Source organism: Notamacropus eugenii, chromosome 1, assembly GCF_028372415.1.
Source record: "Notamacropus eugenii isolate mMacEug1 chromosome 1, mMacEug1.pri_v2, whole genome shotgun sequence".
In the NCBI taxonomy this organism is placed as follows: domain Eukaryota; kingdom Metazoa; phylum Chordata; class Mammalia; order Diprotodontia; family Macropodidae; genus Notamacropus; species Notamacropus eugenii.
Genome location: NC_092872.1, coordinates 283628566 through 283644133, shown reverse-complemented (window position 1 = coordinate 283644133; position 15568 = coordinate 283628566). Strand labels below are relative to the sequence as shown.

Genomic DNA, 15568 nt, shown 5'->3' with positions numbered 1-15568 from the left:
TGGCCCTCAGTACCCCACTCCCTACACCATTACTCTTCTAGCTTTCTGATCAAACTCTTCTTCGAGATGGGAACACAAAGTAGTTTTGAAATGTCAGCCAGCACAGGCCCTGACCCAGGGCATCCATCACCGCAGACAGATGACAGACACCTGGACCCCTCATGTCAGGGTGTGGAGGGGTATGGGCATCAAGACTTAGGAAAACAACAGCAGCAGGAGACTGTAATTCTTCACCAAGAGATGGGGACAGGATATATGCAGTCCCCCTCTGGACCCCAGGGTAAGTCGAGGCAGCCTCAGTGTCCCCTCCCTGGGGCTCATCCCCACAGATAGAATATGTGCCTAGGTTCATGCTTAAGTTGGTCAGTCACTAGGGGACTAGAGGATATGGAGGAAGCAGTGTTGATACTTTGATGATGAGTTCAAGTATCTAAACAAAGCCATAGTTACAGAGGAAAAATGAGTTCAAGGAATCCCCCAGACATAGACACACCACTCAATCTGATTTGGGCTTTGGGGCGAAGTAGGGAATCCAGCCTAAGACTGAAGGGCCATCCCAAAGAAAGGTCTTCATTTCCTCAGCATGAAGATTCATTTAGATTATCATGGGTAGTCAGGCCGCTCAATGGCTAGAGAGCTGGGCTGAGAGTCAAGGAAGAGAACTCGAATCCAGCCTCACACACTGACAGTTGTGTCACCCTGGGTAAGTCAGTTAACCACTGTCTGCCTCAGTTTCCTCAACTGTAAAATGAGGATAATAACACCAAGCTCCCAGGAGTATTGTGAGGATCAAATGAGATGGTATTTGTAAAGTACTGCATACAGTAGGCACTACATAAATGTTTTTGTCGATGATCTTTTTATAACTATTGTAATTCTTATTATTAATTATTCCTGGATTTCTCTGTTATCCCTGCTAACCAAGAGACAGGAGGGTGGTGTAGTGTGGAGAGAACTGAATTCTGAAGCTCTGGGGTTGAATCCTACCTCAATAACTTAATTGTTTTGTGGCCTTGGCGAAATCATTCCCTTTTTCTGGGACCTCAGCTTGGCTATGGAGGTCAGATGACTGATATGCACGATGGCACATATAGAATCTATGTCACAGTGCTGACCTTGTCAAGGAGCGGGGAGGGCAGGGAATCTGGAGTTCAAAAATGTTAAAAAAAATGCTAAAATGTGAAAAATGTTTTCTACATATAATGGAGAGAAATAAAATAAAAACATTCTGGAAAAAAAAGTAAGGGGATTGGATTCAAAGCCCTCTCCAGTCCCTTCTGGCTCCACATCCCTTATCTTATGGGAAAGCAGCATAATAAAAACAAAGAATGACAAACATTTGCTTTTGTTGCCTTTTGCTACTTTTTTTGCACTACAATCATTTTCCAGCACATCACCCCCAATTCCCAAAATGCAGCCAAGAAAAACAACTGAACCAAGTCAATCAAAGGAACAACCATATCAGATTGTGTATGCAACATTCTCCCCAGTAGCTCCCCACCTCCCAAAGGCAGCTTCATTAGCTTCTTTCTGGGACCCACAGTTGCTTCTGCCTTTGATCTGAAATGATCCCCTCCCCCAAGCACCTTGAAGATGCACATGTAGGATTGAAGACGAACAGCACAGGAAACTTCAAAAGACCAATGTATCCCCCCAATTTTGCTTGCCCTCTGCAGGTGCTTCCCTGGATTAAGTGTACAGTGAACTTATGGGCTTTCATTGCTCATGGACATAAAATCGCCCCAGTGGCAGCTGGTGATGAGGAGAAATCAGGCACTGGGGGAGCTCTGGGGGACTAGGGATCAGTCAACATCCATTAGGAAACATCCACCATGTTCTGGGCACTGGGCTCAGGTCTGGAGGTACAAAGAAAGGCAGCTACATGATCTCTGCCCAGGAATGAGGATTCCAGGGAGAGGGAACACGTTTAATTTCCCAAACATAAATCGTAAACAATTAAAGAGACATGGCCTTGGAACCAGGAAGACAGAGGCTTGAGTCTTCTCTCAGCCCTTCCAGGCTTGTGTGACCAGAATGTAGTTTAACCTCCCTGAGTCTTACTGTCCTCACCTGTAAAATGGGGATAATCAGTACCAGCTCACAGGGTTGCTGAGACGTCCAAATGGGATCATACCTTAAAGCTTTGGTGACGATAAAGCCAGACATTAATGATAGTTGTCATGGCTCTTGTGATCCTCACCATCCTCATCCTCATTACTGCTATTTGACATTTAGCATTAGCACATGGGCAGTTGGTGATGCATTGGTAAAGCCCTGGGCTTGGAGTTAGGAAGACCTAAGTTCAAATTCAGCCTCAGACACTTATTGGATGTGTGATTTAAGGCAAGTTGCTTGACCCTCTATGCCCCAGTTTCCTCATCTGTAAAATGAGCTGGAGAAACAAAACCCCAAATGGTCATGAAAAGTTAGAAACGACTGAAAAACAACTGAACAATGACGGCAAAAATTAGCACACAAAGTTGCCTATACCAAGGACTAGGAGGGAGGAAAAGAGGCAGAAAGAAAGAACATTTAGTCCTTTCATTACCTAGGATTTCCATCAGCATATACATTGGTCAGACAGTCAGGGCATAAACATTTATGAAGCATCTGCTGTGTGCCAACCACATCGTCAACTGATGCTAAAGCATAGATGGATACAAAGACAGAATGTAAAAAGGCTGGACTCCCCAAATCTATCAAGAGAGAAAATCAGTATTTATTAAACAGTGATGGCAAGTGTCCCAATGGACACAGGAGCTCCACCACCAATAACAATAACTATTCAGATTTCTCTTTCCTGTTAGTGTAGGGCCTGGTGAACAATGGAGGGGGAAGCCAAGATTGATTTATCTTTTGGTAAACTGGAAAATATGATCACTAGGAAGCATGGGCATGGGATTCACATTGGGTGAGAGATCAGGCTGGCCAGGCTCGAAGGTTCCTGTGAGCTCAGAAATGCCAGGATCCTAGGACGAGCAGAAGAGGTGGGACTGTTAGCAGGTATGTTGGAGAGGGGAGGCCCTAGGAAGTCTCTCTGGGTCCTGCTCCCTCTGAGAATGGAGAATTCTGGGATTTGAGATTAAATAAGTAGTGCTGTAAATCAACTGATGCTACTTTTTAATTAAGTTTCACAAGCTTCCTAGACTGAAGAATCACAGATTCAACAACACAAATTCAAGCAACTGCAAAAATCCACAAATATTTTACCTAATGTAAAGTTGTATTTTGTCTATTTGCAGACACTGGGTGGCAACATGGGGTGCCCAGCTGTGCCATTAAAACTTAAATAGAGACACTGCGGGCTTCTGGGAAAGACTCACATGGGCTGCCTGAGATGGAGGAAAGTCCTTGGAGCACGACAGAAGTGGGGGGAGAACCCACACAACCTATCAGACCATGAGCTAAGCACATCCTGGACAAAAAATAATGGTGAACAGAGAATGACATAAAGAAATGTTAATCACGAACACCAATTCTTCTGATTTAATCCATTTTACACGAAAATAATTATATCAGAAATCTAAGCAGGTTTTTTTCTTTGTTTTTGTTTCCCCTAATAGAATTCACAGCAGGGCCTATGCAAGAGCAAATTAATTCACAAGTGTTGAAGGGAAAAATATTAAAAAAATAATTTTCCTTCTACACTAATAATGAAATTCTATGCAAGCTGAATCGTAGAATAAGAAGAAGAGTTACATTTATGAGGGACTCTGAGTGGGCACCTTGGAAGAGGTGAAGTTGTTGTTCAGTTGGGTCCAACTCTTGGTGAACCATTTGGGGTCTTCTTGGTGGAGATACTGGAGAGATTTGCCAAGTCCCTCCCTAGCACTGAAACATCTATCATTGACTTCCAACATCAACACTAGGCTTTTCCACAAACATAAGAAAAAACACTTTCATTTGAAAGCCTGGGTGTGGCTAAAGAGGGGAGGTTCTAAGAGGCAACTCCGTGGGGAAGAGTGAAAAGGATTTGGAAGCAGAGACCATGGGTCCAGATCCTAGCTCTGACACTTACTGTGAGATGGTTAGCTTCTCTGGTCCTCAGTTTCCTCATTTGAAATAAATGAGTAATGGAAGGTCCTTGAGGGAAGGATGGTGTATAGGCCAAATGCCTGGCATCCAATAGGCATGTAATAATGATTATTGGTTAAGTGACTGATATTAAAACCTGAAAGGGAAATAGAAGACCTCTATTTCCTGCCTGCTCTGGGTCTATGAACTTCAATGGCCTCAAATACAGTGGCAACAATTGATTATTAACTCAAGTATTTGACCCCTGATAAAGGCAGCCAGTTCATAGAGTGCCCATGAGTGGTAATAATCCAAAAAAAAAGTTACCCATCATGAGTTCCTGAGTATGCCAAGGATATGAAACAACAGAAATAATCCTTACAGACCCGTTTTATTGCAACAACATATATTTGCCATGATAGTGATCACAATAAAAACAGCCAGAATTTATATGGCTTTGCGAAGCACTCTTCATGTTATCTCAATTGATCTTTACAACAACAGCAACCCTGGGAGGTAGATGGTGTCATTATTCTGATTTTATAGATGACAAAATGGACTGAGAAAGGTTGGGACTTGTTGAGGGTCTGAGGTGGGATGCCAACTCAAGTTGGTCACAAGGACCAATAGGACAGTGTTATACATGGGGAATGGGAGGTGGGAAGTACCACCTGGGCCACAACCAAATACCAGTGGCGTTTAACATACCCTAAGAGTTTGCCTATGAAATCACCTTTTTCATACTATTCCTTTTATGGGAGGAAGGAGGAAACACAAAGATTCAGTGACATAATTATTAATCTAATAATGATTAACTAGTTTCAGCTTTTAACTGATTAATCATAAGTATTTATTAAGCACCTAGTATCTTCTAGACACTCTATTAAACACAGGAGGTAGAAATAAAACTAATGAAATAAATAATCTTTCCTAAGCAAGTTGCAAGTTTCTTTTATCATGATATGTAGTGCTGCTAATGCTACTTGCAACAAGTACAGCCAGGCCTTTCTGGCCAACTACAAGGATGGTCAAGGTATAAGCCCACATCCCCTAGCCCACACTTTCTGGGCCCAGGACTCCAAGCACTCTGACAGATTCATTTTCTGTTTAAAGTGCTTCCTCCTTATGGCCCTAGGGTGTCAGATATACCCTCGATAACAAGATCTCAGATCAGAACAATTCAAGATCTGATGTGAGGATCCTCAAAAGAATTCTGATGGCTTTTCTTGATTTGTCCCTAGGTTCTCTCACCTCTCTGAGACTGAATTCCCTAAGAGGCAAAATATGGATAAAAACTACCTTCCTCTCTGTCCTTCTGAGGGTGACTGTGAGGAAAGTCATTTTCTAAGTCTTTACAACAACCACAAAACCAAAGACCTCCCCAGCAATGATGACAACAGTGTGGTTGGGGGATTAAGGGTCCAGGCTCCAGATCGGTGTTTGACTGATGGGAGGACCCCACAGAGATCACTTGACCTCCCTAAGCCCTTGGAGAGTCTCAAAGACTATGAACTACAGAATAATTGCTTCTCTTTACTAGCAGATTGCGTTTCTCTTCCAAGAGTATCTCAAATCAGTAAAGTCACTGGGTCATCCAATACAAGAGATCCCAACAATAATCAATATGCACCCAACCTTTAGAGAAAGGGTATCCTACCTAAGCTTTACAGAGTGTTTTACAGGCCTTGTGCCTCCATGCAGAAGGCTTTAGGGGTCAATCCTCCAGGCATTATTATCCCCATTTTACAAGGGATAATATATGGGAGTTACTCCTCCCTCCCACCCCAGCAAGTATAGACTTGAACCGGGTTCCCTCCAGATCCCAGCTCAAGAGCACTTTCCAATCCACCACACAGCCTTCAAAGAAGCAGCTCTCATAGCAAGATGGCAAAACCCACAAAAAAACTGCTTCAACTACAGAACTTTACCATCCTTACCATTAGGCTTTGGTCAGCTTCTTATTGGTGCTTCCAATCACTTAGGAATATACTTGGCAAACATTTCATTCATTTTTGTAAAAAGAATAACAACAGTAGAAATTAACTTACGGCCCGGATGTTTCCTAGATTTTACTTGATCATGCTTTGATGTGATTTTTTTTTTGATGAGAAGAAAATGAAACATATATAGATGAGCAATTAGGATACAAACTTCTGAGGGCAGGGATGGTTTGGGTTTTGTTTATAACCACAGCACTCAGCACTTCAGCACTTACACATACCAAACACTTAAAAGAGCCTTTTTGGATGAGACTATTTTTGAGAAGGAACCCATTATACAGTCTGTTTTTTCTACCCAAAGTAACTACATTCACAGCCTTAGCATTTGACCTGTATCTGGGTCTGAAGCCATCTGAAAAACTTGGGCATAAGAAAGGAAATCATGGAAATTTAAAAACACAGGCTAGAAGATATATGGTGACTATTGGTTTCATTAAAGACAGAATCATCCCCACTCTGATATGCTCCCTCAAGAAAGGGCCACAAACAATAAGGCAAGTCCTACTATCAAAACCAGAGCATCCCAAAGAAAAGACAAAGATGGTGGCATATGACATGACCTCCACCTGATCCAGTTCCAGAAGGGGAGACCATGCAAGGAGCAACCCTGTTTGTTATTGGCAGAATTGGAAATTAGGTTGGCAACGATGCCTTCCTCCCCCCGTAGCATACACTTCCCAAATCAGTCTTATTCACCAGTAAATTTAAACAGTGTCCAAATGTGAGCAGAGAAGAGGCCAAAAAGGTCTGCTATCTAGACAAGCCAACAGGCTGGTCCATTGTCTTTTCACAAAAAAACAAAACAGAAGCCGAATTTCAAACCCAAGCCCATTAAATAAGAAAAGAGAAAATGTTCCAACTGTTGAGGTAAACAAGCATCAAGGTCCACTCAACATGAAACGCTGATTCTTTTCCCCCTTGATATGAGTTATGTGAGATGTAAACACATTTCATGAGGTTAGGGGAATTCTGGAAATGGGAATGAAGCAAAGGAAAGCCATAAACTGTAAGTTACACGACCAACTGAGATAAATCAGTCTTGCTTTTCTATAAGCACCTCCCTTCTTTGCTTCTTTCTTCCCCTCTTTCCATCCTCCCTCCCATCTTGGCAGATCCCAGCAAATCCCGACATCAGAATCTTTGCCAAACTCCTTCGGTCCAAAACCCAGCTCATGCACTGGGTGCAAGGAAGCACAACATTTCAGAGCAATGCCATCGTTCCAGATTCTCCAGGAAATTGCTATCCCAAGACCCATAGCAGGCTCTTTCTTTGTACTTACTTATTCTGCATCATATTCATTATAATCCAATCAGAAGGATAGACGTTCTTGCCGATGAGATTTTTAAACATGATGAATGTTTCCATTAGAAAGTCCTAAAACAAAAGAGAAAAATGTTTGAAAAAAGCCACCATCATGAGAGATCCCAAGTGATACCAAATTGCTGACAAAAACTTCCTTGATTAATGGACTGGATTTTCAAAGAACCTCTCTTTTAGCTAAATGAAAAGCACATAGAACACTAATGTAGATACATTTTATAGGAATTCCATATTAATTATACCTTCCTTTTCAAACAATTTCTCTCACATGGAAAGACCTTTTCAGACGTGTCTGAAATAAATGATTGGGGAAGTTCTTTGAATCACTGAATCTAGGAGATGGAAAGGATCACAAGCATCAGACAACACCCATAGCCTGTGCCTTCTTTACAACAGTATTGATAGAGAGCCACCCAGCACTGCCAAGAGACTACTGGAAGAAGAAGGTGAACTCAGCATCCCAAGATATAGGCCATTCCATTGGATTTCATAGATTTGTAAAAGATTTATGTTCACAAAAAGCCAACACAACTTTATAGCCTTTACACTTAGACCATAGTTGTGCAAAGATAGCATCAAATACTAATAACATGACTCATGTTTAGTGAATATAAATGAATTTACAATGCAAATTTACAATTTACAACTGTGATAAATGGGGGAGAAGATATAGAGTGGAGATAAGTCAAAGACCCCAACCCCACAGAGGTTAGTGTATAATTGAGGGATAAAAAAATAAATCAGATATTGATAACAGAAAATGGTAGGAATGTTATAGTCATCCTTAAAAAGAAAAGAGCTTTTGACACAATAAGCAATTTATAATAACCACCTTCCTCTTTAACCTGGGCACGTGGACTCGGCTTTTAAAAATATTTTTGTTGCTTGCATTCTAATAATTAATTTGCTTTGTACATTGTACATTTAAAATTATTCTGCAAAGGGATTCATCTACTTCACCAGATTGCCTAATGGGGACATGACACGAAGGATCATGATAAGCCCTTCCCTAGAGAGATCATCCTCCAAGCAAAATGGCCTCAAAGAACCACGGAGATGGATAAAATATGTCATATTTCATTTTCTCTTTTACTGACTGTCAACATAAATGAAACTTGGCTGCATTAACACTAATAGCGTACTGCCATGTTCCCTTCTGTCTTTCACCCCAAGTTAGGTGGCCTGTTGCTGTGATCCTTAGGTGCTCTCTTGTCTTGGGTCTCCATTCATCCCCTGCCATCACTCTATAAGTATCCTTCCTATGTTTCTCTGAATTCTTCATATCTATCATCCATCCCTTTAGAATATAGCAATGTTATACTACATGGCCATGCGATGCACACATGGACCAGTTAGTTAGCCAATCCCCAATGACTGAGTACATGTTTTGGTTTCTACTTTCTTTCAAAATAACATCATTAAAAGCATTCTACTTTTGTGCATCTACTCTTATTGAGTATTTTATTTTTCCCCAGTGACATGTAAAAATAATTTTTAACATTTGTTTACATGCATCTACTCTTGTCAGTGACTTCTAGGAACAAAGTTCTGGTAGGGAGATCGCTAGATCAAAGGGCACAAGCCAATTAGGTAATTTTCCTGGATAATTCAAGACTGTTTTGACATTTCCCGAGCCTGTTTACAGTGGCAAGAGCTGAGCACTATTGTGCTCAATTTGCAGCAGCTACTTAAAGAATTCCTTCAAATCTTTTAACATATTGGTTAGTTTGGTGGTTGTTTTCAATTGTATTTCTCTATTACTGGTGATTCGGAATATTTTGCCAAGTGGTTACTGATGGTTCATTTGTCTTTTGAAAACTGTTGATATGCTTTTGGCATTAGTTTACTGGGGAATAGCTCTGAATTTTATAGATTTTCATGCTAGAGTTTTATCAATGATATATAAAGCAATTTCTCCCACTAGTCTATATCTTTTTTTCTGAATCTAGTTGTACTGTTTTGATTTTTTTCCCAATTTTTCTCTTGTGGAGAGGATGGATAGATGCCAGCTATATCCAGATAAATTGATGGGATGGATGACCCAGCTGAAAGAGTGGTTTTTAATGATGCACCATCAGTGAAGCAGGAGGGGTTGAAGGAAGCATTCCCAGAGATCTGTGCTTGGCCCAGTGCTGTGTCATTTTGGTATAGATGACTTGGGCAAAGGCATAGATGATGAACTCATAAAATCTGTAGAAAACAGAAAGCCTAGAGGGCTAGTGACCATATTGGAGGCCAGAGTCAGAATCCAAAATGGTCTTGACAGGCTGGAGTGGTGAAATGTGTCTAGCAAGAGGAAATGTGATCAGGAAGTGGAAGAGAAGCCAACATTGGTTCAACGTCAGGCAGAACTTCCTGTCAATGAGAACTGTCCCCAAATGGGTGGTCCTCTCTGGAGGGGAGATGACCATTTGTTAGGCTGTTCTCCTGGGGATTTCTGAAGTACATGGATGGGATGAGAGGGTCCCTGGATTCCTTTTGTCTCAGAGATTCCATTTTGTTTGCCTCCTGTTGATTCTGAAAGTCTAGTCCAGTTCCAATACCATCAGGAAAAAATAAAAAAAGAATGACTTACAGAAATATGATACAGAGGTATTATGTTGAATCATGGGGCTTTGTTGTTGTTGTTATGGCTTGTTTGCTTGTTTATTCCTGTGCTGGATGTCAGACACCTGGGTCTTTCAATTTCATCTTAAGAAATCTCATACTTTCTTCCAATTTTCCTGTCCCTGGTCTTTTGTTTGGTATTTCTGGCGAGAGTTCTGTGTGTGTGATTTCCATTACTTCCATTTGCTCGGCTGGGCTGTAAAGCCCTTTACTAAAAATCATCAGCTTCTCTTTAAAACCATCAATTCTCTTTTCAAAATCTCATGAAATAATTCCAATACTGTACCTCATTTCTTTCCCTTTTTCCTCAAGAATGATCCTAACATTTATTCAATAAATGGGAAACCTTAGAATAACAACAATGTACCAGCTGACCCTTAAATCTGGGCAACTCTCTCCCACCATAGGATAAAGTGGCCAAGACCAGCAGTGGCCACACATTGAAACCATCAAGGGACAGGCGTGGGGAGAGCCATGTATTTGTATCAACTCACAATCTGGGAGAGCAAGGTTGATGGTCCTCAGTCCCCTTAGGGAATAGTCTGTGCCACGCATCACCAGTTAAGCTCCAAAATTATGTCTGGGTTCCTTGAGTGCATTCAGTTCTCTCTTCTCAAGCTCCTACTGCAGGGCCTGGAGAGTCACAGTTAACTTCTGGAGACATCTCTAGGTGTTCTATTACCCTCTCCTATTTCTTCACCATATTGAGAGCTCTTTTGTGTCGACTCATTTCTTTAGTCCCTCTGCTGGCTTGTCAGGGCCGTGTTCTTTGTGAGGATTTATTTCCTTTCTCGGGTTTTCTATTATTGTTCTTTTACTCTGTTCGGTGCATTCTTTGTCATTCCAAGATGCTGAAGGGCTTAGATCTGCCTTCTGCATCAACAAGCTTGTGCAGTCTCTAGCTAGTCTATTCAGAATGGAGATAATAGGAAATATTGGCTGAAAATGGCCTTTTTGTTTCTTTGTTTATTACATTCTTTAAAAAAAAAATACATATGCTAAATGAAGAAAAGATACTATAATCTCCCACAGGGTTTCTGTGCTACGGGGCACTGTTCAGGAGGATTACAAATGCCAGACATTCATACACAATTATACCATGGTTACCCAATTACAACCATAACAGGCGGGTGGGGAGGGAGGGAGGGGGAAGGGAGGCAGTGAATAAATCCCTGGACAGGAGTGAAGAAGACATGTGTTCATGTTTTGCTTCTGATCCTTATTAGCTGGCCTGGGTAAGTCTTTGAAACCTTTTCCTATCGTAATTTCTTCACCTGTAAATGGACACAAAAAGAACTCTTAGGGTTGTTCTGAAAGCAGAAGTGTATCATGCCTGGGGAATTTTTCTAGCCATCCCCCATGCCAGAAACACTCTCCCTCCTCTGCTGTGACTACTGACCTCTGTGGCTTCCTTTAAGTTGCAACTAAAACCCCACTTTCTAAAGGAAGCCTGCCCCCTTAATTCTAGAAATGTCACTGTTATTTTGGTTGGCATATTGTCTCCTCCATCAGATTGCAAGCTCCCTGAGGGCAGGGATGGTTTTTTGCCTCATTTTATATCCTCAACACTTAGCAAAAAGCCCAGCACATAGTAGGTGCTTAATAAATTTTAAATGAATTGAATATGCTTTGATAATCTCAAAGCAGGTCACTTTAGGGGTGGAGCGAAGATGGCAGAGTGAGAGCAAATACTCACCTAACCTCTAAGACAAACTCCTTCAGATACCTCTAAAAAGAGAATCTGAACAAATTTTTGAGTGGGAGAATTCAATAGGAGACAGAGCACATCAGATTTTCAACCCAGGTCAGACTGGAAGGTCAATGGGAAGGATCTGTTGCACAGGGATGGAAGAGAAGCATGTAGGCTGTAAGAGCATAGACTCCACCACAGCAAAGCTGAGTAGGAAGCCTCGGGCAGTCTGAAGCAGCAGCAGTGCAGAATCTAAAACGTATCAGCCCAGGACAGGAATCTAGGGGAACTGAGCAAGAGAGAAGCACAGAACTGCTGGTAACTGCAGCAGGCTTCCCTGAGACTATAAGCCCTCAGACTAAATGTCTGTAAGTCACATACTTGAACTTCTGGGAGCCAAGATGATGAGGTGATCAGTAAATGTTCTACCCCTCTACTTGTGGACCTTGAAAAACTCAGAGAATATTTCCAAAGGAAAAATCCTGGAACAGTGGGATCAGCCAAAGGGATAAACAGTCTCTTAGCCTGTGAGGCTAGGAAAATCACAAAGTGCAGCCCCTCTTGCTGTGGCTGAAGGGGACCAGTACAGGACTGGAGCTGTCCCAGACAGCCCCACCTCAGTGAACCAGGAGGAGATCCTGAGCCCCAGGGGATGGAGCCCTGCAATTGTGAACACCAAGACCCCAGGTGTGGCTCAGCAAAGCCAGGGGAATAGGGAAGATACTAGTGCAGACACTAGGTCACCAACCACTGAACCAGCCTGTGCTCAGGAGAGGAGACCTCCTGTGGCACAACCACCCCTCTCACACACTTAACATGGCTAGCTCCAGGGTAACTCCAGGGAAACTCAGAAAGACTTCACTTGGCCTCTGCTTTGGCATATAAGCCAGCTCAGCAACAGGTATGCTACAGGATTCTAGCTTCTAGCTGAAAGAACCAGAGGCCAAAATACACAAAGCCTCAAGTTGTAAGTAGAAGAACAGAGCCCCTTGCATCCCAGAAGCAGAGATCCACTTTAAAATCCAGGAAAAGGGCAATCATCATGAGCAAGCAGCAAATCAGAAAAGAAAAGACCACAGAATCTTTCTATAGGGACAAGGACCAAAACAAGAATACCAAAGAGGTAAGCATTGAGACTGTACTCCCATGTGAAACTTCAGAAGGGAATATGAACTGGTCTCAAGACCAAACAACATTCTTGGAAGAGCACGAGAAAGATTTTAAAGCCAAATTAAGGAAGCAGAAGAAAAACTTGCCAACGATTTTAAAAATAAGAAAAAAGAAATCACAGAAGAATTTAAAAGGAAAATTGGATTAATGGAAAAGGAAGCACAAACCTAATTCGAAAAACTGGACAAATGGAAAAGGAAGCACAAAACCTAACTGGGAAAACTGGACAAATGGAAAGGAAAGTACAAATACTAAATGGAGAAAATAACTCCATAAAAGGAACAACTGGACAGATGGAAAAGGATATACAAAAGTTAACTGAAGAAAACAATTTGATAAAAATTAGAATTAGGTAAATAGAAACTAATGACCCCATGAGATAGCAAGAATCAGTTAATCAGAATTTAAAGAATGACAAGACAGAAGAAAATGTAAAATATCTAATTGGAAAAACAATGGACCTGGAAAATAGATCCAGGCAGGACAGAAAATCTAAGATTTGTCTACCAGAAAGCCATGATGAAAAAAAAAACAGCTTGGACAATTCCTTCCAAGAAATCATCATGGGAAATTGCCTAGAAGTCCTAGATCCAGAGGGCAAAATAGTCATCGAAAGAATGCACCAATCACCTCCTGAAAGGGATTCCAAACTAAAAACACCAAGGAAGACCGTTGCCAAATTCAAGAACTAGCAAGCAAAGGAAAAAATACTGCAGGCAGCCAGAAAAAAACAACTCAAATATTGAGGGGCTACAGTCAGGATCATACAGGACCTTGCAGCTTCTACATGAAAAGATAGGAAGGATTGGAATATGATATTCCATAAGGCAAAGGAGGTGGAACTACAAACAAGAATCAATTACCGAGCAAAATTGAGCATAATATTTCAGGCAAGGTGATGGACATTCAGTGAAATAAGGGATTTCCAGACCTTCCTGATGAAAAGACCAGAGTTCAATAGAAAATTTGATCTTCAAACACAAGACACAAAAGAGGCATAAAAAGGTAAACAGAGAAATGAAGAGTTTGCTATTCAATATGGGCAAACTGTTCACATCTCTATAAGGGAAGATGATACTTGTTAGTTTTGAGAACTATATATTTATTATGATATTTAAAAGAGATATACATAGATAGAGGGAGCGGGAATAAAGCAAATGATGTGATGATAAAAATGTGATTTAAGGGATTGGAACAGGAGATTTGAAAAAGAGGAGGCAGAAAAAGTTAAACTACATCACAGGAAGAGGCACAAAAACATATTATAGTAGAGGGAAAGAGGGGAGGGAGATGACCATTGTTTGAGATTTACTCTCATCTGATTTAGTTTAAGGAGGGAACAACAAACTCAGATAAGTATAGAAATCTAACTAGCTCTATAGGTAGCAGATGTGTGTATGTTCATCCTTTGTTGACTAAGAAGACCATGCCAACAGAGAAATGATGACATGACTTGCACTTGACTGTTTTGAGTGAGGGAGGGCTGTGCAGGTCACTTCTCCTCCAGAGCCATTTGAATCCAGTGACCAGATATTCATCAGGATGACTGGAGAAGACCCAGGATGAGGCAATTGGGGTTAAGTGACTTGCCCAAGGTCACACAGCTAGTGAGTGTTAAGTGTCTGAGGTGAGATTTGAACTCAGGTCCTCCTGACTCCTGCTCTGGTACTCTATCCACTGTATCACCTAGCTGCCCCATAGGCAGTAGAAGGGGAAAGGGGAAAGAATAGAAAGGGGAGGCTAAAATGGAGGGAAGAAGTAGTAAGGGAAAAGGGGAGTAAAAGGGAGGTGGGCTGAAAGAAGGGAGGAAAGACTGAGGGAGGTGGTGGTCAAAATTAAAACGCTATTGTAGAAGGGAAAGGAAAACAGAAAACTAAAAGCATAAACAGAGGAAAAGATAAGATATAGGGAAAGACACAGCTAGTAATCATAACTGTGAATGTGAATGGGATGAACTCTCCCATAAAACAGAGATGGATAGCAGAAAGGATTAAAAACCATAATCCAACAATATGGTATTTACAAGAAACAACTGAAATGGGGGGAATACACACAGGGTAAATGTAAAAAGTTGGAGCAGAATATATTGTGCTTCAGCTGACGTAAAAAAAGCAGGGGTAGCAATCTTAATCACAGACAAAGCAAAAGCAGAAATAGAACTAATCAAAAGAGATAAGGAAGGAAACTATATCCTGCTAAAAGCAATATCATTATATGCTCCAAGTGGTACAGCATCCAGTTTCTTAGAGGAAAAGTTGAGGGTGTTACAGGAAGAAATAGACAGCAAAACTATACTAGTGGGGGACCTCAACCTCTCCCTCTCTGAACTTGATAAATCTAACCTCAAAATGAACAAGAAAGAAGTTAAGGAGGTGAATAAAACTCTGGATAAGGTAGACATGCTAGATCTCTCGAGAAAACTGTATGGGAATAGAAAGGAATATACCTATTTCTCAGCGGTACATAACACATATACAAAAATTGACCATCTACTGGGGCATAAAAACCTCACAATCCAGTTCAGAAAGGCAGAGATAGTCAATGCATCCTTCTCAGATCCTAATGCCATAAAAATTATATGTAATAAAAGGCCATGGAAAGATACACCAAAAATTAATTCAAAACTAAATAATCTAATCCTGAAGAATAAGTGGGTTACACAACAAATCATAGAAACAATTAACAACTTCATTCAAGAGAATGACAATAATGAGGCAATCTAACAAATCTTATAGGATACTGCAAAAGCAGTTCTTAGGGGAAGTT

At 41.1% G+C, this 15568-nt stretch overlaps 1 protein-coding gene across 2 annotated transcripts in view; it reads right to left on the bottom strand.

Annotated features, from left to right (window-relative positions):
• The window catches only part of DOCK1 (dedicator of cytokinesis 1), a 582086-nt gene that overhangs the window by 196754 nt on the left and 369764 nt on the right, over positions 1-15568 (bottom strand). For both annotated transcript variants that reach the window (XM_072629055.1, XM_072629056.1), the window contains exon 29: positions 7295-7389. In XM_072629055.1, coding sequence (XP_072485156.1) covers positions 7295-7389 — 95 coding nt within the window. The remainder of the gene's footprint in view (positions 1-7294; positions 7390-15568) is intronic.